Genomic DNA, 26,216 nt, shown 5'->3' with positions numbered 1-26,216 from the left:
AGGCTGACCAAAGATCACATGGCTTCGAACATTTATGGATGATCTGAAAACTGTCGACATCGCCTGGGATGAAGCCGAAGCAGTAGCCGCTGACTGACGATGGAGATCGTTAGCTGCCCAATGCGCCGCTCAGCATAGGTGGAAGTTCTAAGTAAGTGAAAGTACGACTAACAATCAATGGATTTAGAGGTTTTTGGTGGAACCTAATGAGGGAAATAGTCTTTTTTTTCACTAGGCATCTTGACTTGTCCTGGCAGAAGAAGCCTTCAAGAATGGCAGGAATTACACTGAAACACTGAAGCAGCTCGATGGAATCACCATCTCTGATTTGGCTTTATGGAGGCAGAAGAGACCATATTTGGATAAGACAGTAGTGTGCAGTCAACTAAGGAAGCTAATTTGTTTTGCAGGGTGCATCAATTGACTGTATGGGTGGTTCGCACAGGAAGAGATACCTGCTAATTATACATAGAAATGTGTCACAGTGACCAAAAACAAACTGGAAATAATTAGCTGCAAACAAAACCTTACAGATACACAACTCTTTGGCTTGTATATTAAAAACTATTTTTTATCCTGGCCAGATAAAGGACATCAAAGTCCTCCAAATGTAAACTGCACTGCGTGTTTGCTGTGTTTGTGCCGCCTATCCGTTTACCTGTCGCAGTGGTTGCACTTGAATGGCTTCGCTCCGGTGTGTTTGCGGTAGTGTCGTGTCAACTCGTCACTGCGGGCAAAGCGCCATTCGCAGCCCTCCCATGAGCACTTGTAGGGCTTTTCACCTGCAAAGGAGAGACAGGGAGGAAGAGAGAGGGGGAAGGTGTCACATTTTATAATCATTTTTACATCTAATTTCACACGTCTAAACTACAGCTGTTCGCTAATGTACAGGTTACCACCCCTGGCTTTTTCCAAACACACACACACACACACACCCAGACAGCCCAGAGACCAGCCAGGCAGACAAGTTTTAACACAACAGCCATTTCAATGAGCCAACACACTCAATTAGCTGTAAATGAAGTCTTTCAGCACAGCGGCGTGTTAATTCATAATCCCAAATTCACCCTGAAATGAATCTCGTTTTGTTCCCTCTATTACCCCACAAACTCACCACCTCCATCCCACCACACACACACACACACACACACACACACACACACACACACACACACACACACACACACACACACATGAACACATATGCACACCCTGAGGTGGGTTGGGGTGGGTCTGAAATGTAAATGAAGTTTCATCCCCCGGTTCACCAGATGGGAGAAGAGATGGTCTATTGTTCTCAGCCTGTAGTTATCTCTCCATGATAGAAAGCCTTCCAGCTGTGCATGTGTGTATTACGCTGAGAGGTGTGTGTGTGGTGTGCAGGAGCAGACTGCCTTCAGATGGGACCTGAAGATGTCCGACTGTGTACATGCTTGTATGAGATTTCTCTCTCTCTGTGCGTCTGTGCGGGATGAGCAGATAAAGCAGCGAATCTGGGCCTTCTAACAAAATCCCCCTGCGCACTGCCACAAAAATAAATAAATAAATACCACAACTAATAATAAAATGAGTATTTAGCTATGTTACAACAGAGTTTCAGAAGTGTACATGAACAGCTCCTTTATTTATCTCCTTTGGACATGAATTCATACTTAGGCTCCTAATAGCATCAGTGCTAACGACCGGTTCTGGATTGCAGTAAATGTTGTTTTAGTATCTTTGTGTCGCTGTTCTGTATCTTATGCAGGCTGAACTCAGAAGTTTTCTTCTGGCATTACCCAAACCGTGAGTTCAGTTTGCACGGATTGCTCTTTCATTTCATCAGTGCCTTGGACTTGTAGCGGTGCTGGTTTAAAAACTAAAGTAGTTTGATAGCTGCTTACTAGTTATCTAATGTCCATATGCTGTGTTTTGTTGGAGGATTTTGGCTTGTGATAAAAGCTCAGCGAGGCTCATTATTTTTGCAGATGACCTTGAACTTTTATTTTGTTTCAGCGCTCCTCCTGCTTCAGTCCAGTATTTAAAGAAATGCGGGACAATGCTTTTAAATATAAACCAAACCTGGGTTTTCTCTACTGCACCCTGTGCAGAAGAGGAAAAAAAGACTGTCTGAATGTAATTGCAGACCCCCGGTGTGTGTGCGTGTGAACTGTGGGGTGGTAACTATAATTGGGGTCTTAATGACTCTTAATGGGAAGTAATACAGCAGCTTACAGTCAGTTAGCCAGATGTCCCTGCAGCCCCTCTACTCTCATCACAGCACACACCAATCTTCTTAAGGAGACAAACACAAACACGCACCAATTCAGAGCTAAGTGGAACTAACGTGGAGCCCGAGCGGTACACAACATGGACCTGAAAGTCAGCCGTCACTGCCATCAAAATTTAGAATTTTCAACCTGGAAAATCAGACTAGAAATACACAAAGCCAAGATGGAGAAACTAGTCTCATGCATATATTTAAAAGAAAAAGAAAAAAACCTGGTGCCAGACCCACCCACAACTTGGCTTTGTCAGTGATTCAAACAAGTCTGGTGTTACAAAAAAAATAAAAAAATAAAACCAATCAGAATTTTGTTGGCGGGATTCACTTTAATCATCATCATCCTCTTGTGTCAGAGCCAGAAAAATGATGAAAAGCTTGAGCAAGGTTGAGACAAAGTAACTGCTGGAGGAACAACAGATTCTGCCTTAACTGAAATGATGTTGGTGAGACGCTAAGTTGCTCGCTTCTGACGGGCCGAGGGATGAAGAATGCGTGCAGCATGAAAGACGACTAAATGGCTGCCCACTAAGGTACCATTTTAGGTGCCTAGCACAGAACTGCGTGAGTTGAAATGGCAATCTGGTTTGAAAATTAAGTCTGAGTAGTTGAAAGAAACATGAACATTTCAGACATTTTTACATATACAGCTTCCTTCCTTTCTCTCAGGTTATTTATCTTTTTTTGCTTTTTATGTCCGCAGTCTTACTGCAGGCCATAACGTCTCTGTCTTATAATTTTTTTATGAAGTTTAATTGTCTCAATTCATCACCTTGAATCATTGCAGCAGTATAGTACAACTACAAGAAAGTACACCTTCATGCGGACCAGGATGTGAGGTGGCGAGCCGCTCTGACAGCAAGGTGATGCAACGAGAAGTAAAAGATGATGTGCTACAGGAACATCCGACTGTGAATGATGCCCTTCTTCCCCTTTATTTCCCCACAGTTAGTGCGTCTCTTTGATCGGCTGCGTGTTTTCTCCGTAGACACAACATCACTGCAGTTTCAGTTGGACTAAATTAATTCCAGATCACGAGCTCTGCTCTCCAGGATTTGCATATTCAAATTCTCCAGTCAAATCTCATGCAGCCTGACGCAGATTCCCACAACAGGGATCTGGGTTTCGTTCCCGTCTCTCTGCTGTAAATTTTTAGCGACAGCTCTTCTTAACCACCGTAGTTTCTGATGTGTTGTGGATCACTGTGGACAGAGTGTCTCGGGGGGCTCAGAGCAGGGTAATCTCATCTCTCCAAACTTCTGCAGCTGCCATCTGTATTTCATTGTGTTTTATCATTAAGAGTTCACTATAATGCTGAGGTTTGTTTCCATAAGTGACACCACATGTCTTGAGACAGTACAGCTTGTTGGCTGGACCTAGTAGGCTTCACATAGCACATCTACCAATGGTACTGCTATAACTGGTCTATATGAAGATTTAAAGTTTTTTATGAATGAATCAGTGAAGTTTCTGATTTAGAAACTATGCTGATGGCTTTGGTGTAAAATTCATTTGATCATTTAGTCTGAGAAGTGGCGATGACTGAAGGTAGCATAAATAGTAGAAGGAGGTAAGAGCAGCTCATTTAAAATACAAGCTACTGCATTTCACTCCATGTAAATTAAACTCTCACCAGGGCACTTGAATAAATGCACAAGCACATATATCACAGGAAAGCAGCCCGTGAGCTGTGATGAAACAAAACCACGCTGAACATTTCCAGACCAGTTATGTCAGATGCCAAAAGTAAAACCAGGACTGGATCATAGCTATGAATAGATTTAGCGCGTTTGACTATCTGATTCAAAATGCCACCTAAACTGGACAGGTACTTTAAAATATGTGAGTAACACATAAAAAAGACTTTGTACCAACAAGGTAAAAATCAAAGGGCTATTAGCTGAAAACATGGCATATCTTTCCATGGTGTGCAGTGTGTCCTTAAAAGATTTGAGGGAGCTGGACAAGTGTAGGACAAAAGAAGCAGTGGAGGAACTAAAAAAAAAGAAAGAAGAAAGAAATCTATGGCAGATGTGTCATGTTCTGAGTAAGTGTCTGCTGTTTTTAGATGTTTTTTCGTGCTGGCTTGTTTCCAGACCTGCATCACCCATCTGTGATTCCATCAGAGGCAATCAGCAGGCCACCGCAGCCTTCTACTCATCGCCAGTCCGTCAGCTACTCCTATCATGGTAACTCAGCTCTTCTCTCTCTTGTTATTTGCCTCTTCGTATTTTAACTGCTGTTTCCTTGTGTCTCTACTTTGCTTTTGCTGTTCCTGGAACAATACTCAACTCCTCTGCAGTTCGCTTCAGTGGTCATCTGCCACTACTCACCTGCTCAGGCTGCATAACCTTTGCTGGCTGTCCGTCACAACTCATCCATTCAGGCTACATGCTTCAGCCACGTTCACCTCACCTCCCTGCCCTTCTGCCCGCCGCTTCTCTCTGGATCTCTGGAAATAAATGAATGGATAAACCAACTCTCTCATTCTGCTCCTCAACCCAACACTGACTCTGTGCTTCAAGTCATTCCTCCATTTACAGGCCAACTCTTTAGTTTGGTGTCGATGAAAACATGATCATTGGCCCCGGTCTTGTCCCCCTGTCGTGGTTTGGGAACAAGGGTGCACTGGGCACGATTCAGCTCTGGCGGAGTCTGCAGCACTTGTTCCCCAAATATCTTTATTGGGACTTTAGAGAAAAAAGTTGAGGGTCGGGGTCCCTCGATGAACTCTGACAGGCCAATAATCCTGATGTTGTTCCAGTGAGTATGTCCATCTAAGTCAATATTGTTGTTCTTGAGTTTAGCACAAGCTTGAATGATGCTTCGAGGCCTGGATGCGTTCTTCTGTTGAGCTGGCTTTGGTCTTCAGGTCAGTCAGTGTAGCTTGTCCGTGTCCAGTTTAGCTTTAAGAGAGGCAAGCACTGCTTTAATGTCGGAGGACATGGTCATTGATATGGACTGTTGGTGCTCCTCCAGTAAGCTGGCCAAGGCGGGCATGCTCATCTGGCTAGCTGAGGAAGGCGAGTCATTTCTTTTGTTGTCTTTTTATTTCGTCAGCCTGGTTCCAGAGGCCATGTAGCTTTTCAAATAAATACTGTTCATTTAAATAAGAAGCCGATCAAGTTTGGGACGAAAAAAAAAACGATGGTTTTCAGGTCAGTGCGGAAAAGCACAATATATGCGCCTACTCCATTCTTCACTCCACCAGAAGTCGATTGATCTCAACAAGGAGTATGGGATCATCTTGACTGAGAACAGAACAAAAAAACCCAACATATTCCTGAAGACTACCTACAGAAATTACAAGAAAGCTGCCTAATGCTTTGTTGAAGAGTAACGGTGGTCTTAAACAATCATATTTAATGTTAGAAGTGTACAAACTCTGTTTTTGTGTTATATGCTTTATTTCTATAATATATGTGTAACAGGTTTAAATACATTTCAATAGTGTTTCCTAGCAAATAATAAAGAAATAATGGGTTTCTCAATGCTTTTGCATAGCACTGTGTCTATATATATATATATATATATATGTATATATATATATATATATATATACACACCATTTACCAGTAAATATTTCTATTTCCCTCAGGGGTTCATAAGTCTTTGTTACAGCTCTGGTACAGCTGTAAAATATGTGAGTACATGTGATTCTACAGCAGATCACTTCAAGCTCTGCAAAGAACCAAAATACCACCCATGTTCAGCAGCAGTATCTGAATGTGTGAATCCTTCTACTTCACTCCTCAGAGTCCTCTGTGGTCTGACTATGGGACCAATATTTTCTACATAGAATAGAAAAGCACTTGGCAGCTTATCCTGTAGGCCTGTTGAAGAAATGTTACAATCTCAACCTACATGTATGTGCTTGAGTGTGTGTGTGTGATACGGGGTATGAGTGCGGGCCGCAGGTGCCAGACAGGCTGCCGTTTCACACTCGTTTTCTGTAATTGGCCCAAGCCCCTCGTCTTCCTTCAATAGGACCCCCCTCAAATACACACACACACACACACACACACACACACACACACACACACACACACACACACACACACACACACACACCATATCACGCACACAGTGTTAGAGGAATGAAGCAAGGCCAGCTTGGGCCTGACGCCACAGCAACCATGACGCCAGCCAATTATAGCACGGCAAGGCAAGGATGCATGATAAAGTCACCTAGCAACTGAGAGAAAGAGAGAAGAGAGGAGGGGGGTAGTGGTGTGTGTGTGTGTGTGTGTGTGTGTGTGTGTGTGTGTGTGTGTGTGTGAAAGAAAGAGAGAGAGAGAGAAAAAGAGAGAGTGAGAGAGCGACTCGGAGAGAGATTAACAGGCATGGACAATCCACCAGCCACCAACCAATTATGGAAGAGTGTGATGCAGTTGCTTGGCAACCCAAACTGAATAAGCAAAAGGGAGAGAGTGAGAGAGAGGGACAGGTTGGAGTTTTGATTCTATGGGGATGTCGAGAGGTTACAGCAGGGCTTCCCCTGACTCCACATGAGGTTGTGGTGTCACCTATATTGGGGGGGGGGGGGGTGGAGGTGGTGGTGGTGGTGGTGGTGGTGGGGGGGGGGGGAGTGGAGGTCTCGACTTAAACCGGAGTGACCAGTGTTTTAACCTGCATGACAGAACACAGACAGAATACACCTCACATCACGTAATATTGAGTCACACAATACAAGCATCATCATTATGAGGTTATGCAGATTTCATTGAACATGCACCTCATGTCCATGGAAAGCTTTACAAATGTTAATGCGGTCCCACTGCTCTCGAATGCAGTGACTCAAGCAAGCTACAACAGTATGCTAAAGAAGTTTCTGAACCACACAGACCCGAGTGGAAAATAACGCCTCTCCTTCACTACATGAAACTGTAACCTACTGATTTGTTGTTGAGGAACTGCTGCATGTGACATAGGACTGTTGAGGAGTGTCTGACTCTGCATTTACACACTGTCACCTACACCCGCCTGTGATGAACTTGAAAATGTTGACAAGTTCAGGACCCAGTCTGGGTGAAACGTGGCCAGCCGAAGTGTCACCCTGGTTAATTTTGTTCTGTAAAAAAAAAACTGATGGAGGTGAATTTTTATTTTATTTAAACAATTCTATTGCTTAATGTTTCCAAGAAATAACTAATTCTACAAACAACAAACAATCACAGGTAACTACATGCTTACCGAATCTTACGACATGAACTATACTATTGTACTATTTCAAAATAAAAAATGTTATCTTTGTAAAAATGCATAAAATTCTAATACTGTAAACAGTTCAGGATCACCACTATTGATACAGCTCACTTATAAAGGTATTTGTTGCATATTGTGGCTGGTGGTTGGTTGGCAGTGACATTCTGTGCTCTGGTTACACAGGTATAATAGAAAAGGTAAAATGCAATTTATATAATTCCTAATTTATTTACCATTCTATAATAATTGGTTATATACTCCCCCCTTTTAAGGTTACATACCGACTTTACGTTTTTTTGTCGTTCTCCTCTCCTCTTCAGTAAAAATACTTCCAGGAGCTACTTTATTGCACACTGAGTTTATCTGTACACTTTATAGCTGTAACAAGGCTGCTATTCATTTGCTTCATTAACTATTTCTGTTGCTGCAGCTGCATCGCTCGGATAACGTGAAAGGTTCAGTTAGCGCAACATACCTGCTAACTTGCACTAAATCACTCACACTGAGTGAGGTGCTGCAGACTGCTGAGAAATTCATTTTCACTTTAACTACCATTTTCTTTTCTCTTCCTCTCTTGCTGAACTTATGTGGCCTGTGGCTGACAAACGGGCGTTTCTGCAGTTTGACTACATCACTGCTGTTTGCATCTCTATTTTATACAACAACAAAAAAAGACACCAGTGATATATGCTTACACTGGTTCAGCCAATGTATCTTTTATTACTTTGTTTAATCAAACAGTGCATTAATAATTGTAACTAAATTAAGTTAGGAAGGATTTTGACTGATTGCCTGCAGAAGCTAGGCATAAGATGATAATGACAATCAACATTCCAGCGAGCTGCAAAGTAATGCATGCAAATCCTCATATTTTATTGCTCTTATGTATTTATTCATTTACTTTTTTGGCTGTAGAACAAAACTCCTCCACACTGAGCTCGTGCTCATTCAAAAATGTGCAGCAAAGACTTTTGAAAGGCAAAGCCTCTTTCCAAAACTGGCCAACTATCCCGCTAACTTGGCTGCCAAATATGTAGTTAAGTATATCATGTTGAAGCGCAAAGTGATACAATTAGCTGTGTACTGCTTTTAAAGATCCACCCACATCCAAGAAACTGAAAAGTAAAACAGTGGAGAACTAGACAAACCCTGGCTGCGACTCAGAACAGCGCCGGCTGGGCACTTTAGAGATTAAGTGAATTCATTTGCGTCTATCCGTTGCATCTATTAATGTTTCTGTTCACCCCTAATTGAACATTTCCGTATAAGAAAGGAAAAAAAAGGAGAAATTGTTTTCAGTATGAACGCTTTAATACGTTTTCTACAAAAAAAGGAAATGAAGCACACGTGCAGCATAGCCGCTGACAGACCTCAATATAATGATGTTTCTAATGGCCTCTGGTGTGCACTATGTGACAGTAAGTGTATTGACACTGTGCAGGCTTTCTACTGCTGCTCCTCCCTGTAGTTTCTGCTATGCTAATCCCTCCCTACATGTATGTTCAATGATTTATGGTTATAATAACCCAAAAAGAGGATTAAGCTAATTAAACCACAGCACTGCGCTTGTAATGAACACATCGGGAGGGAATACACTACCCCCACATTTATGCCACACACACGCGCGCGCACACACACATAGAGAGTGTGGAAGCTACTGTGTCTTCAGGGTGTCCTCTTCGTCTTTTTTCCCCACAGTGAATGATTCTGCTTTTAAAAGCTCATCGTTGGTTAGCATGACTCGTCTGTGGAATAATCAGAAGATTAAAGATACCCGAGCTCGCGTCAGGGCACCAGAAAACTAGCGGCTCCACTCTGGATTAGCTACAATAAAGCTACAGTGGTGGGTTCCCCCAGCTATGCCAGGTGCTGCCCTGGAATGTAATGCTATACTTAAAGCCATGCAATGGTTGCTGGGGATCATATAAGCCTGTAACATGCTGGATTTATGATGCCAAAGTTGCCGGTATTAATACAGACGAGGTCTTCAGGCTACGTACTGTGATCCTGGTGAAACTGCTAACACTGTATGATGACAACTGGAGGACATAAACCGCTACAGTAAATGATGGTGTGGTTAAAGCTAAAGTTGAATAATGCTACCTTCAGGTGGTACAAATCTGCACATCCCCTATGCTGCAGATAAATGATGGGTTCAGCCCGAGTCACTCAGGCAGAAGTTTTTAAATCCAGGAGGCTTTTTTTTGTTACCTCGAAACTGATGAGTGGATTTGTCAGAATGTGAAAATCAACCGTGCACTGGTTCCTGTCACTAAAACTAGAGATACACTATGCTGCCAAAAGTATTCACTCACCCATCCAAATCATTGAATTCATGTGTTCCAATTACTTCCCTGACCGGAGGTGTATAAAATCAAGCAACTGGGCATGCAGACCGCTTTTGCAAACATTTCTGAAAGAATGGGGGGCTCTCAGGAGCGCCAGCAACTCCGCCATGAAGTGTTCGGCCATGTAAAATCACAGAGTGGGGTTAGTGGATGCTGAGGTGCGGAGAGTTTTGTTGAATGGGTTTCTACCCTGGAGCTTAATGATCCAGGTATGAGTCAGGTATTTATAAGCCATAAATACCATATTTCGGTTATTTATCTGTTATTTGTTATGACTAATGATAAATGTCTTGGTAAAATGCGAAATCTTTTAAATCTGAATAACCTTCAGAAACATGGATCTGCTTCTCTGTCATAATTTACTTTGTGACCTATACAGATGGATTATTACAGAGTAAAATACAAGGAATATAAAGTTTATTCATCTTAGGCTACATCAGTCAAATCCATCTTTGATTATGAGTCTACTTCAACAAGCCAAAGCCTGTCTCCTCATGCTTTCACTACAGAAAACTCGCAGCTCCCTGCCCCTTCCTGGTCGCATTAGCCAGCATGTGTTCTGTTTGAGGGTCACAGATGGGGCAGCTGCAGTAAGCAGCTAAAGCTGCACGTCAGACCCAGTTGGACACGGCTGAATTCGCAAAGTAATTTACTACCAGTCTATCAATCATCAGGCAATTACTGAGGCAGGGCCTTTCTGGCACTGAGGTGATATCAAGAAGCAAATGAATAATTCTGGAGGATCATCTGAGAAGCACAAGAAGAAGAAAAGAGCTTTTAATCTCTTTTAAAAATCCATCAGATGTTTTCTTTGCAGATTTCTGCGGAAACTCAACCAAATCATAGTGTGAAACATCATAAAACAGCACGCTAAGCCGTACTCAAAGCTTCCAGCTCCAGGCTAGAGTCTTTAATTCAAAATCAGAAGCTTCTAACCCGCAGACATCATCAGACAACACCTCTTCCCTCCTTGCCAGTCAGAGTTGTACTTTTCTTCCGCTTCACTAACTGAGGTCAGTTAAACAGTCAGGCACGTTTGTCCGAAACTTCTTAGTTGCCACGTCTGTGTACTGCACTTTACTAAAATCATGGGGAGCATTTCACAGTGACAACTTTGAGCCCACTCTGTGCACTGATCAAAATGTTTTCAGTGTTGTGTTTTACAAGTTCTTGCATGCTTTCAAACTGCAGGAAAAAACGCCACGTGGAAAACTTTAAGTTCATCAGAAACACTAGTGGCATCGTGAATTGAATTCCTGGGAATGCAATTAAGGTTTTACCTGTGTGGGTCCTCTGATGTGCCTTCAGGTGGGAGCTCTTGGTGTAAACCTTCCTGCAACCATTAAACTGGCACCGGTGGACTCTCTTCTTGTTCTCTGGTACGTCTCCTGCCAGACTTCCCACCCCTCCCTGCTCGCTGTCACTGAGGGCTCCTCCTCGGCCTGGTGGGGATGGTAACGCTCGCGCTGCTACCAGCTTAGCCGCCCCTAATCCCACCTTCTTTGCCACCAGTTTGAGCGTTAATGTGCCGTCTGCTGTTGCAGTGAGCGTCTGTGTGGGCTTAATAAGGTGTCGGCCAAGCTCCGGTGATGATGGCGGTGTTAGGGAAGTGACAGCGGCACTAAGCTGAGCTGCACTGACTCCTCCGAGGACTTGCTCCTTGCCTGTGAGGGTTTCAGGCCCAGCTGCTGTCTGGTTCTTGTTGGGATTGGGAACGTGTAGAATTTTGGCCTGCACCTTGGGGAGGGTCACAAGTAGCGAAGGTGGACTGGGCTGGTCAGGGAGGCTCGGAAGGAGGGGGTCCATCAGGTCTTCATCACTGTCACCCCCCTGCATAAACGCTGGCGTTAAGAGGCAGTCCAGCTCATCGTCAAAGAGCTCTGAGAGTCGCTTGGGCTCGGTCTGTAGATACCGCTCCAACTCTAGACACGTCTGCAAGAGAAGCACAAACCGAGGGTCAATATTTGTATACCTTTAAAAAGAACAGTTGGCTATCACATTTTATCCAGGATTATAACACAAGCTTCCTATTTTACAAACGCTCTTTAAACGACTGTAACTGTTACCGTTAGTGCTAAAACTCAAAGGGTTTTGGAAAGAAGAGAGGAGCTTTACGGAGGTTCACGGTGTACCAAAGCAACACAGGGACAAGCAGACAGAAAAATCAGCCCCTCCGAAGTGCGCTTCACATGACTGTGACTCCTCAATCACTCTGGGCAAGAAATTCAAATGCTTTCCTAAAGATGAAAAATCATAAATAAGTCCTGCTGACCTCTATGACACTTGTGTGATTAAGAGTTTAAAAAAGTAAATTTTCTCGTGTCCACAACTGACCACCTTGAGATTTTTGCCTATCCTGGTACTTTTACTGCTGACATAAAGTAAGGACAGTTATTGTTTTCATGCATGAAAAAGTTTGGCGTCAAATATTTGAACAAACAGCCAACGCACTGCCTGGTGTGATTTTTTTGTTTGTTTTTTTGTACATTGCTATACTCAGTACGTTTCTCCAAACTGCAGACATTTCAGAGACCTTGTTTACCAGTCTGTTTAAGTTCAGGTACCTGCTGTAGGCTTAATATTTCTCTGCAGCTGTTGACCATGTTACCTGGCACACGGCCGTCCTGAGAGAGGAGGGATTTAGCCTGTGATTGATTGCTGCTGCCCGGCCAAGCTCTCTGGAGCCCTGAACTGTGGAAGCCTTTCCTGTTCCCACCCCCGCTCACCCAAATCAACCAACCATGGACGTTATATCGCAAGACAGGGAAAAGAAGGGAAGTCAGATGACAAGAGGACAAGTCCAAGAATGACACAGAGGAAGTAATGGAGACAAGGAGGGGAAAAAATAAGGAAAAATAAGCGAGTGATCCTAAAATTCTTTATTTATCAAGCAACAACAGAGACATCTGCACTTTTTTTAAAACCACTGTTCACTTGCTGTTGGCAGCATCACCACAGTTGTTGGTCTGCCAGCCTTCAGTGCCTCGGTCAAGGGCACCTGCCACATTATCTCAAGGGATCTGAGCCAAAAACCTTCCAGTCACTAACCTACTTTTACTACTGCGAGGCTGCACTTCTCCTTTGAAAACTTTTATGCTTTCTGTGATTCTTGTTTTGTCTCTGCTAAAAAACTACCTACTGCACTTTTCAGGTCTCAGAGAAGCTGTTCGATTGATCTTGTTGTTGCTTTGAACGTTCCGACCCACAACACAGCTTACTGCCGAAACCCCGCCTGCATGTTCAGGCATGAAAAAAAAGACATGTGTACCACCTATAGAGGTGCATGATCTAAAGAGATACAAGTAAAGCTCACACACCTGCTAATATGGGGGTTAGCTAAAAAAACAGCCTTCATTAAAGAGTAAAAAGAGGGTAAGAGGAGAAACACTGAGAAGTACATATTACTGAATACAGAAACGGATACAAACCAGATGTTAGACCACAGGAGTTCAAAGCAGCAGCTACATTTTTATGATGTCTTATCACATTCTTTCATGTTTACAATAATAAGGCACTTCTGGTTTGGAAATGTAATCCTGAAAATACTTAAGGATGGAGTTCGTGACTGCTCAAAGTCAAATCTGATCCTGTTTTCATGAGCAAATGTTTTTGCTCTCTGTATTTTCCTTTTTCATATTGGTGACACATCTTTCAATACACAACTTTAAACAACAGAAGCAAATTTGGACTAAATTGTAGCTTCCCTTCAGCTCAGACTCAATCATACTGCGGTAACAAGCAGTAAATTAACTAAATTAAATTAATGTGCATAATTTTGGAGGCACTGAGGACTTTTACTCTCTATAAAGACCTTTGACGTGAGGGGTTTGCATTTGCATGTCATGAGTTTGCCTTTCTTTTAGTCTTTCCATCTTAGTCTCTATTCTTTAACTTCTATTGGAATGATTTTCCTCATAACGGTGAAAAGTTTACGAACACCATCCACAAAATGGGACGCTTATCTCGGAAACAGTAAACACTGGATGCCCGGACGCTGGTATATGTAGAAGACCAGACTGTGATATGATAAATGCAGCTAGTTTTGTATCTCATCAGAATGTGTTTCATAGAAAATACAGTTGGAAAACCTGGCTTCAAACCATGTAGTAGACAGAAATATGTTTTCAATGTCTGTGTTGCTGTTCGGTCTCACAGGAACTAAACAAAATGTTTTGATCTTTTTTCTTTATGTCAAAAGTCCCCCACTCTGTCCACTCAGCACTTTCTGAAAGCTACCTGGCTGTGGCACTGTCTGTCCTGCTGCATGATGCATTTAATGTCTCCTCTTGGAAAATGAATTTCCTGCGTTTGGCCAACGGCCTTTGGCAGCCTCAAAGTTCTCATCCTGATCCTCTGGCTCCTTCCACCTCTGTCATTGAAGCAAATTACAGCTACTAGATAAATGTGTGTGTGTGTGTGTGTGTGTGTGTGTGTGTGTGTGTGTGTGTGTGTGTGTGTGTGTGTGTGTGTGTGTGTGTTTTAGCTGCAGCTGGTTGACTCCGTCCATTCAGACGGGCCGGCTCTGGAGCTTTACTTCGCTCAGCCTGAGTGATGAGACAAACCAACACATTTAGTCACAACATCTGTTGAGTGGTGATAAGCTGAACTTCCTCTCCGTCTTTCTTTTCCCTTTTTTTCCTTCTGTTTAAAAGAATGCCCTTTTCCCCCCTAAGGATGCACATTTGCATCTGAATAAAAATCAAAGATATTTCTTAGGGGGTGGGGTTGGGGGGGCTTCCATAAAGAAACTTGAAAATGATAAGCATGTTTGTACCGACATCTTGCAACAATGACTTTTGTAAAGCTACCAGTGCTGCAAGGAAAAAACCTTCTTGTTAGCCTTTTGTCCCGACAGTTGCTTTGTTTTGTTAGCATTTGTGTTCAACTCATTCATTGCTGTGTGCAACACAACAGAGCAGGGCATGCTAAAGGGTCTGTTATATCTCCGTTTAAAGATTAGGTACCGCTAATGGATCAGGAAGCAAATCGAAACTCAGGCTGCCAACTGTTTTATGGTGAGATAAAAGAGCCTCATGCCTGGATATTGGAATAATGATTACAACGATAGGAAGCTCTACAAGAAAAAAATAATGAAATGACACATTAGTCACCTTCAATGATTTGAAACTTAATGGAAGAGGTTATTTGAGATGGCTTTGGATCTTTGAGAAAGGATTTAATTTTTCAATTTCTACATAAAGACCAAACCAATAAATGTGGTAATTTAAACTTAATTTACCATTCTTGTTTTTTGTTGTTCTGATTGGATTCTGATTGAATTTAGTTGCTGAGATTTTAAGTTTTGCAACAGAATCTGGCAGGTGCTGGAGAACTTGGTGCAATCCTGGTTTAATCCTAATCCTGGCATGAGCGACTGGAAGAAACAATGACTTATTTTCAACAGTATGAAATGAGTTTAGAAATGCTTAAAAAAACCTTTTCCCTCCATCTCCACATGGATTTAACAAATGTGACAACGCAACATGTGATAAAAGCTGAATGGAGAGAGAATATTTTCATATTTTCATGACAGGTCCTACTTTTTAACCTTTTTTTCTGTGCTTTTGCTTCTTTATTAAAAACAAGTCTGTCTGAGTTGATTTTAATAACATTTTATAACTCAACGGGCTTAAGATGATATCGAGTTGTAAAGGTCATCTAAATGAGGAGCTCTGAATTTATGGGCTTCTTTGTTTGTGTGTTTGTTAATATTATTGGAGATTATGCCTTCATCCTGAGGGATTAGGCTCTTAAAGCTTGCAGAGTACATGGAAAGTATTACTAGAGATAAAAAGAAAAGTTTTGCAAGATTTTCACTAAAACACTGTTATCCTCTCCGGGTCTCAGCAGAATAAAGTTTGGCTGCTGTACTGTATGTGTTACATACATAATTCATCATCCTGGAACACAGCCGCCGAGCCATTAATATTAGCTTGCTTTGATACTGTAAATACAGCCTCTGTCAGTGATTTCTGAGAGCATGCTGTACTATTGTTTTATCTTGGACTAGAAATCAAAAATAGAAAGGTCTGCTTGTCTCCTGGTGGGGGCTGGACCGATGCTGACGATAGTGGGAGGTGGGTGGGGAGGACAGAGGGTAGAGGGAGCCCGAGGCTGTGCAAGAAGAGCGAGCGGCAATCAAACCCACGGCCAGCATTGAACGCGCCGCCTCTGACATCACACACATGACCTTCTCCTTCATCTGTCTCTCCTACACACCATGAATATCAGGTAACAATGACATGTTGGGCCTGCAGCATATTAGTGTGTGTGTGTGTGTGTATGACTGTGGATGCTGGCTAACAGCTCAGACTGATAGCATGTGCAGGGCTCACCTCCTGTTTCCCCGCTTAGTCCCACACCATATGGAGAAAGGTCACATCGAATAACACATACAAACACACACACACACATAGAAACATACACACACTCAAGCACAGCGTGGATTTTACAACAAAACTCTCCTTGTTGAATCATCAGTGCAAACAATGCAACACGGAGCAGAAGAAAATCTCGTTTACTGAGAAAAAAGGTTAAAAACAAGCAAACCTTTGCAGGACAAAACCAAAAAAACTCACTGTAGGATGGAGTTTCGGATCAGCAGCTAACATCCAGAAAAAATGAGCAGATGAATGAGAAACAAAGGTATTTTGACTTGCGAGCAGTTATTCCATTAAGATGCACAATACACGTCAAATTGCTTTACTTAAGTACAGCTGCAAGCAGCAAGGGCTTTGCAAACAAGTACGACAGGTAATAAACGTCACTGTAAATGTGCTAATGTGACAGCAGAGCTACAGATTGGCTTCTTATCATTAGCAAAGGAGCCTCAATAATTTACAAACATTGTTGAATGATTCAGGATCGTCAGGTATTTCTGTGAATTTGGAAGAAATACTTCCAGAAGCAGCAGCTCTGCTGTTCATTTTGCTTTTTTTAGTGTTCCTTCATTGAAGTAAATGAAGAAAGATTCAAAGTAGTCAAGTCAAACGAGGTTAGGGGCAAATATGGGGGGCGCCGCTGCCGTGAGCACGGAACAATTTATTTGAAAGCCATTCCGAGATTCTACAATTTATTTATCTGTAAAATCAACTGCAGTGCATTGGAGTGAGATCAGCGAATGGATGTGCTCCATGTGATCGAATGAAACAAAAACAATCAGGAAAAAAATAAAAATTCAATCTTTGTCCCCCTTGAATCCTCTATTTTCCCTTTGTATCTGAGTGCCTGATTTAACATCTCTTCTAAAAAAGCTAGCACTAATATGCAGGTCCTGCCTCTGTGTGTGTCCTCAGCCTGCTGAGGTCCATTAATAATGAATGCAGAAAGCAGAGGGCTTTGGATGGAAGCGCTAAGAGCTTTTGACAGACAAAGGATCATCGAGGACGCAGCTCAACAAACAGACTAAAGTGGATTCAGCAGGAGATGCTCCGTCTGTGTTTACATGCGCACGGTTATCTGACTATTACCAACATTTCCATTAGGACAATGGCGAGATGCAGCCATTTATGTTATTCTGTAAAGTGATACTTCCAACAACGATCTGCCTCGCATGTGGTCAATGGCTGACTGAACGCCACGACAAATACGAAAGGCTCTTTGCCCTACGAGGCTTTAGATTTCACAAAGCACTGAAACTGATTAAGATACACAACATGTACCAACCAGTCATTAACTAGTTGGTGGGTGACACGACCACACAGTCTTTTAAATACTCTATCATCTATTAGTCGAGTCAAATGAAGCATCGTTTTGCAAATTCTCAAATCTGCCCGGTTTATTTTCCAAACAAATTTTTTGATGGAGCAGTAGAGAGCAAAGAGGGCATGATGTGACCATTATTATCACGGATGTCAGCAGGCGACACACACACACACGCACACGCACACGCTATACAAGGAATCTCAGTTAAAAGCTCTTAATAGAATGAACAAGCAAAGCAGGGGCACTAAAAACACAAAGGGTTTGACAGCAGTCTCCTTAAAGCTCAGACTTACAGCAATAACAACCGAACTCTTAAAAAACCCTTGTATTTTTTTATTTATTTTTTGGTCCCATTGTGAGGGTAAAGACATCTGTCTAATGACAGACAGAATGCAGAGCAGCAGCTCAGTCAGCAGGGGATCAACATGCTGCGAATCACATGACGCGAATGTGGAGGTTAGGTAAAAAAATTTAAAAAACAACAACAAAAAACAGCCTTTTTGTCAAAGAGAGGCATTACTGCTTGTGATAAGCTGAGTAGCCATATTAGTTGTCCACATTCCAGCTCCTGCACCGTGTCCATACCTGATGGATTCACCAGTGAAACGTGGATCTTGTATTTGCTTGTAGCTCTTACATCCTTACACACAAATTCCCAGTTAAACACAATGATATAAAACATGTTGAGTATAGCCAATATATCCACTCCAAATGTCTGCTTCAGGTACGTGAATGCAAAGCAACCACCTGGGTGATGTGATCATTTTAAAGTTTGCTGTGTTTTCTTTTTTTAATGCTTCTGGTTTAAAAGAACCCAGGGTTTGCATGATTGTTCTCGCCTCAGTCTCAGTAAAGCCCAGTGTTTTCTGTGCTTCCTCACATTAGTCACCATAAATATAGTGGTGCGACAGCTACTCTTGTGCAAACCTCCCCACAGACTGTTACTGCCGCTCCGGATTGTGGAATCAGTTTCCTCTCATGTTGCTGTAAAACACTTTCTCCGGTCTGATCCTTTCAGTTGGTTCCTGTCTCTCTTTATCTGCGCGTGTATTCCAATATGTTTATTCCCCTCCACATTATACAGCTTTTGGCTTCAATTTATGTTTTTCTCTTTACTTTCTCATACAAAGAGGTCCTAATTAAAGTGCTTTGGCTCCCATAAACTGCTCTTTGAAGCGCTACCTCTTGATGGATCTCGGTCTCTCCACGCAGCGGGCTCTGATGGCTAATTAGCCACTCAAAAGAAAAGGCAAAAAGAGGCTCTTTATTCAGTTAATTTGCTGATGTGACTGTGTACACAGAGGATGTGCATGTTTGTGAGAGTGAGAGGAGCATAATGACTTTTAACTGATGTGTGTGAATATGAGACGCCTCGTGCTTGAGAGTGCTTGTGCGCAATATCAAAGCTTCAGTGTCGGCAGAGTAGATGCGTGCTTGATGTTTCGTTGGAGACTGAAGCCGAGCTTGTGCGATGTGACGCTCGTTCAGCTGTGTCTGCACGGAGTTACGGTTTATAACTAGGCGATGGTGGTGATGTGGCCAAAAAAAGATCATCCAACAACCTTCCAGAATCATTTCTTTTAATTTAGTGTGGCAATTTAGTAAATCTTCAATCTTAAAAATGTGAAACTTGGACAAGGAGTCTAAGATTGTTGAACGAGGAGCATTACTACCCAGGTGAGGGGGAGAACGGTGAGGGATGGAACAGCTTGACTTTTCAAGCTATTTTCCTCACGCTACAGTTATGATGTGCATCTGAACACCTAAAACAGCTATTTTATTTTATTTATGTAGCGCCAAATCACAACAACAGTCAGCTCAAGGTCCTTTAGGTTGTAAAGAGCCTACGGCGAAACTCCCAACAAGCATGGCAAGCAAGCTCTTGGTGACAATGGGAATGAAAAACTCCCCTTTAACAGGATGAAACCTCAGGCAGAATCAGGCCCAGAGGTTAGCCATCTGCCGTGACTGGTTTTGGTTATTTTTATGCTAATCATGCAGCTAATACAAGTCTCTAAATAAATAAATAAATCAAATACGTGGACACCTGAACATCCCACATAAGTGGCCATAGATGTAATTACAATGCCATGCATATTCACGTGCTACTGTAACAGCCAAAACTCTTCTAGGTTCACTCCTGCCACATGATTTCTGAGCCTGGCTCTGCAAATTTGATCCCGTTCAGTTACAAGAGCATTAGCGAGGTCCAACACTGATGCTGGGAGATAAGGCCTGGCTCACAGTCAGTGTCACAGATGTAGCTGAGGTCAGGATAGCACAACATCTGCTGGCATGCCACTTTGTACTGCTTGATTTTATAATTTTATAATTTCCTAAAAAGAAAAACTGAAATAATAACCCCAGACTAAATCTATATGAGCAGAGGTGGTCAAAACCATTGCAAACCACTGCGCTACGAAGTGTAACACAGCAGCATAAATAATGCAGTCTGCACCTCAGCACGCACACAGACAGCTGCCATTTTGGAGACACCAGTTTCCTCATGCCTGCACTGCACTGGCCAGCTGCAGTAATGAGCCAAAACTGCTGGATGGTGACCATTCCCACACGCCTCTGCTTCCAATAACAACACTGCAACTGTTTCCAATAGCAGTGAAACCTCATTGACCAGGTCGCCGTTCTGACGTATCCCATGTGCGCCACAGAGGTAAAATATTAGAACACAAAAGCCATCTGACTTTTAAGAAGTCTTACAAAAACCTGAAGTCATTTCTTTATTTTAATACCAGTGGGTGGGATTTCATACACTTTTACTTAACTAAAGCAGCAGAAAGCCTTTACCTTTACTGGTAAAGGGAAAGCTGAAGGATAGACTTTCATTCTGGTAGCACAACTTGAATCTTTTTGTATATAACTTATTTATTTATTGCATATATTTATTAGAATCATAACACATAAATCAATTAATAACCAATCTCACAATTTGTAATACTAATGCAGCATAGTTGCCTAGGAACTGTGAATAAAAAGGATCGAGGCTCCTCCCACACAGCTCTCACATCTTAAGACACCATTAAATCCACAAACACCACTGATTACTGGCAGTAAGTCCAAAAGAGGGTTCAGGTTCATCCTACCAAGCACACACATACACACGCACACACGCACACACGCACACACACACACACACACGCACACACACACACACACACACACACACACACACACACACACACACTAATGAGCAAAGAAAAAAAAAAGACACCACTGAATACTGCTACAGTGACAGAGCCGACTGTGTTCGTGCGAACACCTGTGTGTGGTGTTAGTGAATTCAGCTATCCTCTCACTCCGCCTTGATTGAAAACGCAGCACGATAAACAGAGAGTCCTGTGGGGTCTGATTTGAAAAGCAGGAGGAGGCTTCAACAAAAGAGGTTAATAGAGACGAGACCCGACGGAAGAACAAGGCGACATGAGTGAAAATCGCTCGGATCAAAGTCTGGGCAAAGGTTAAGGTAGAAAAACACGGCTCAGTCAGTCAGGGGTTGCTATGAATGTATATTGTCTTTTTTGGTTTTAATCTTGTAGTTGTAAATTTACAACAGCCCCACTAGAGCAGAATTTCAAATATGCTTTAAAAAAATCATTTCTATATTGCCAGAGTTTAAATTATAGCTTTTAAACTGTTGTTGTTTGTGCAGATATATAGTCACTAGTGGCAAAAACAAGTAATGCAAACGGCCATGTTTAATCTAACATAAGACAGATCGAAAGAGATGACTCGAACAGCTGAGAGGAAATTAAAAAGCAGTGAGCTCCAAAGAACGAGACAAAGAAATGTAATTAGCCAATGAGAGCGAGAGAGAGCGCCGGAGTGAGCGAGTGCATGAAGGCGGGAGGCTCAAAGCTTTTAGCGCTCACACACAGATGCACACACGCACACACACACCGCATCACCTCTGACCTCCAGCCTCAGCCAATGAAATTTTAATCAACGGTCTCTGATGGAGGAGAGCACTCAGACTCTCCTGCTGTGTAACTGCTCTCTCTCCCTCTAATTCCATCTTCCCTCTATTCTCTCCATCTTTTCATGCCTTTGAGCAGCCCGTCCCTCCCCCCTCTCCTCCCTCTCCTCCCTCTCACCTCTATAAACTCCATCTTTCTCTCTCCCTCGCTCTCTCTTCATCGTGCACATTTCACTCCTTCCTTTCTCATTCACAAAGCAAAGGTCACCTGCTCCACTTGTCTTCCACTTCTCTTTAGTCGTCTCAGCCTCTCCGGTTTCTCGTTCTCGCCCCCGCTTTATGTCTCCCTCTGTCTATTTCTTAACATTTGAAGAATCTCATTATTCTTCTTCTACTTCTTTTTTTTTTTTAACTTACAAGCATTAAAGCAAATCCTGCCTTCAACTTTAACTGATAATTATTAAGTATGATTGCTTTTTTTTGAGTTTTTCCATATGCACTCTGGCTGCAGAGTCACAAATAAAAAAAAAACAAAACAGCCAAAAGCCTCTTATGGATTTTTGTATAGAACTTAAATAAAAATTATAGTGATTTATGGGCTTTACTGCAGTGAAGGTGTCAAAAAAAACAACCCCAAAACAGATCATATATCCAATCAACTCCAATTTAAAGACTGTAACTTTAGGCTGTGGTCTGCTCGCTGTTATCTCTGAGTTATTAAGTCTAGATCTGCACACTGCTCGACATCAAGACACTAAGAGTAACAAATATACCCCAACATCGATATCACTGCTACACAATTGCTCCACTTATTTACAAGAGAGGAAAAAAAACACATTATCCTTCAGTTTAGCTCACAACAGTCACCAGTATCACCTGAGTTGTGACGTAACTTAAAATGATGCCGTGGACACACAAGTTAAACAGTTAAAAAAAGCCCTCAGAATATAGTGTGTGTGTGTGTATGTGTATGTATGCATGTGTGGGATTTTTGCACTCCAAACTGTCATAACAGACGCTCACCAGAACACACTCATCAGCTCGTTGTCTTTCAAATAAATACACACACACTCACACACGCGCCATTTTCACTGCCCGTGGTAATTAAATACAAGGACATAAAATTAATTAACAGCTTAATCTCACACACACACACACACAGAAAGAGAGAGGAAAAAGGGAGAGAGGGAGCTCTAAAAGGACAAGGCAGGTACAGCCTTTTAATTTGAGGAATAATTTAATAATGCTTAACCAGGCTTATGGCCTTTGTCTCCCTTTGTCTCCCTCAGTCTGTATATGACAGTGTGTGTGTGTGTGTGTGTGTGTGTGTGTGTGTGTGTGTGTGTGTGTGTGTGTGTGTGTGCGTGCGTGTGTTCTAGCTATTTCATTAATTGGCTAAGATGGAGGGATTGAAATCTGTGGCAGAATCATCTGTTCCTCTGTCTGTTGTGCTTTCTGTTAATGAAGCTGCTCTCTCTCTCTCTCTCTCTCTCTGTCTGCAGGTCATTACTCATGTCGGGCGGCCTGTCCTCCACCATGAGGCATTTGTCCAGGCTGGAAAAATTATGGGGTAGCTGTCCACACGTTACATTCGCACACATGCATGCATATACACACAGACAAATGCACACTGAGACAGCCGTGTAGCCTTTAAGTGGCGTGGGTTCAGCTGAAAGAACCCACACGTTTCTTTCAGTGTTTTTGCATCTGAAGTTTAAAAACAAAAAACTCAAACAACCCCTAAACAAGTATTTTCTCTTTTCTGTTATGCACGTGTACTGAAAGATATTTATGCCTGAATCCCCCATTAACGACATTCTTATTTATATTCTATTGTCTTTGCTGCATCTCATTCCAGTATTCTGCTACAGTGACTCAATTTCCCCCACAGGGATCATTAAAGCCCGCTCCTATTTAATTTGAGAATAAAGCACTGAATAAAGCTTACCCATGTTTTTTCTCATGTAAATACCCTTTTTATTAGCCAAACAGTAACTGAGATACTTGAAGCACTGAGTGGTTTTTCTCTCTGAGGGCCTTCGTTCTCTTTGATTAACACTACAGTTTGAGAGCCACACCCTGAAAGTGATTGTGCAACACTTGACTTTAGGAAAGCCATTGACTCCAGAACTTTAAAAAGAGTAAATGTGATAGCTAAAGAGTCACTTATGCAAAGTGCTTTGATAGAAGCTTCACGCAGCTCCCAGTGGAGAACAAAAAATGATGTGAATATAAAGAACATAATGTTTAAGGTTAGATTAAATACTATATGGTTTGGACATCACAAATGTATTCATTTACATTTAAGCTGCTGACTTTTACCCCACTTCTTACACCAATTTACATCAATGTAAATTGGTGTAAATTTACATTGCAAATTAACAGCAACTGAGAAAATTATGGGCTTTGTCAGTGAAAGAGTTAGCTACTTTTCTCATCATGGCATTAAAATGTTTTCTGAACTCAACAAATTATTCTAGAAAAATTAGCTTGCAGCTGCTGAGATTTGATACAAAAACATCATGGCCTGAAGCAGCAACATCATGGGCCCAAAACTATGAGCCCATACAAGGAAATCTCTGAAGTTAACTGAAAGGTAATCACGCAGCAGCTTACTGTACATGCTAACTGTATGCTAACTGCCTAGCATGAAATGACGGATGATCCTGGATAGCTAATCGAAGGAAGGTCCGGCAACTGGTAATTAAGAAAATGAAGATATACAGACCTTAAGGGCAATGAATATTGGACAATAATTAATCATATGGATATAAACATGACCCTAAATCAATGGTAATGTGTTCAATGCTGGCTGTGCAGTAAAGCTTCATCATTAGCATGTTTGCTGTTAGCCTGAAAAAGTATTTCATCAGTCTTTCTGAAAAGCTAACAACAGCGTCATGTTTTTCTGTCCATATTCTACAATTAATTGGTGTTTGCTACAAGACAGGACATCTTGTTAACATCCAGAGTTGCATGTGACTGCAACTTACGATATAATATTATTTACGTTAATAATACGGACAATTTTTCCTCTTGTATTTGATGAAATTTTAAATTGAAATGGGCACATGAACAGCGATAACCCCCTGCCGAGGTCTATGTTGTGATTCACCCTGCAGGGTTCATTGAGTCATTAGGGCTTCCCATTAAGCTGCTGTTAAAACCAATGAACCGTTTCATTCAAACGTTTTTTCTGTGAATGTATTGTGAGAAGGCGAGAGAGGGTGGCGGGGGGAAACTGTACAACTCGATTCTTTTTCAGCAAACTAAAAATATCCTCCGCTGACTGCCTGCTGCAACAACTCTCTGAGGTAAAACTGCAGTAACACAACAGAGAGATGATGCATAGTTTGAGAGTTTCTTTGTGTGCGCGTGAAACAGAGAGCAGCATGTGCACGATTCAGAATATCGAAAGGTGTGTGCCCATGTACTCAGGTTTAATGAATTGGCCATTCCCATAATTTGTCAGGGCTGATGTTGATGATACATTTACATTTAGGGACGGAAGCTGTCACTACTACTAACAAAAAATATATACAATCATCAATTTTAAGATCTTGTAATTTTGGTTTTGCATATGCTAAATCTGTGATTCCAACTGTGTACACAGAAACTAAACTTAACACAAGAAGTAAGGAAATATATGTTTGGTCATTTACTTGTCAATAAATCTTATTCTGTTGGAAAGCCCTTAAATGGTGCCACATCTGTAAGGAAAATGCATTTGTGAGTTGAGCAGGAGAGTTGAGTATGTGGGTTGCGCTCACGAAAACTTGACAAAGATCTTACTCTTTTGTTGACGCTTGTTTTGAGCTTTGGTACCCCAGGTATTGACAATCAGGTATGTACGGTCCATTCAGACTTGAATCATTTGATCTAATAAACAACACCAAACAACAGTGCTTTCTAACTAAGAGTCACACTCTGACAAATGTATCAGGACCAACCTTGGCTTCAGCAACTTGCCCAATATCACCTTGGCATGTAGACTGGAGCAGCCATGATTGAACCACCAACCTTCCAATTAGTACCAGCTTTACCTCAAGTGCCACAGCCACCTTGGTTTTGCCTGCAGAATTCTGTAGAGCATTAACATGAGCTACTATTGTTTCCTAGTCTAATGGAAGCAATCGCAGTATTAAACCACACCCATTCTTAGTCTAGAACTACCCTATGCTGTAATGTGTTCTTTCAAAATCTGTTCAACTGTAGAGCTCCTGTGCTACAGGCAGATTTGTTTTGACATGAGCTGTGACAAGTTCGCTTTTGTGACCAGCCGCAAACTGTTGAGCTGTCTCACTATCACCAGTTTTAGGTAACCCCCGCAATGCCCTGCTCCAAAAAGCGTACTTCCAGTGAGTCAACCACATTAACCTAATGTCCCGTAAGCACCTGAGGGCACACACAGTCAGCATGTCACTGAGCTACCACCACCGTCTATTTGAGTACTTTCCTTTTTCAAGCTTCCTCTACTCTCTGTTTCTTTTTATACAAAAATTTAGGAGAATAGTAGTAAATGACTGAAGTCACTTGAGAACGTTATCTCAGTTCACTGTGCCTTGGGCAATCTAAGAGGAATAAGGGCCTACAGTACAACATATTTGTCAAAATTTATACTTTGCTTCTTCTAGGCAGTCGTGGCTCAAGAGTTGGGAGTTCGCTTTGTAATCGGAAGGTTGCCGGTTCGAGTCCCAGCTTGGACAGTCTCGGTTGTTGTGTCCTTGGGCAAGACACTTCACTCGTCACCCGTTGCCTATTGGTG

The 26,216-nt window shown here is 42.0% G+C and overlaps 1 protein-coding gene across 1 annotated transcript in view; it reads right to left on the bottom strand.

Annotated features, from left to right (window-relative positions):
* The window catches only part of klf7b (Kruppel-like factor 7b), a 63,020-nt gene that overhangs the window by 11,099 nt on the left and 25,705 nt on the right, over positions 1–26,216 (bottom strand). Inside the window, exons 2-3 of the mRNA XM_040034826.1 lie at positions 11,097–11,748; positions 659–782 (exon numbers count right to left, since the gene is read on the bottom strand). Of these exons, the coding sequence (XP_039890760.1) occupies positions 659–782; positions 11,097–11,748 (776 nt within the window). The remainder of the gene's footprint in view (positions 1–658; positions 783–11,096; positions 11,749–26,216) is intronic.

The sequence above is a fragment of the Simochromis diagramma genome, unplaced genomic scaffold (assembly GCF_900408965.1).
Source record: "Simochromis diagramma unplaced genomic scaffold, fSimDia1.1 OVJJ01000091.1, whole genome shotgun sequence".
Lineage (NCBI taxonomy): Eukaryota > Metazoa > Chordata > Actinopteri > Cichliformes > Cichlidae > Simochromis > Simochromis diagramma.
The sequence above is the reverse complement of the archived record's forward strand: the minus strand, read 5'-3'. Positions and strand labels throughout refer to the sequence as shown.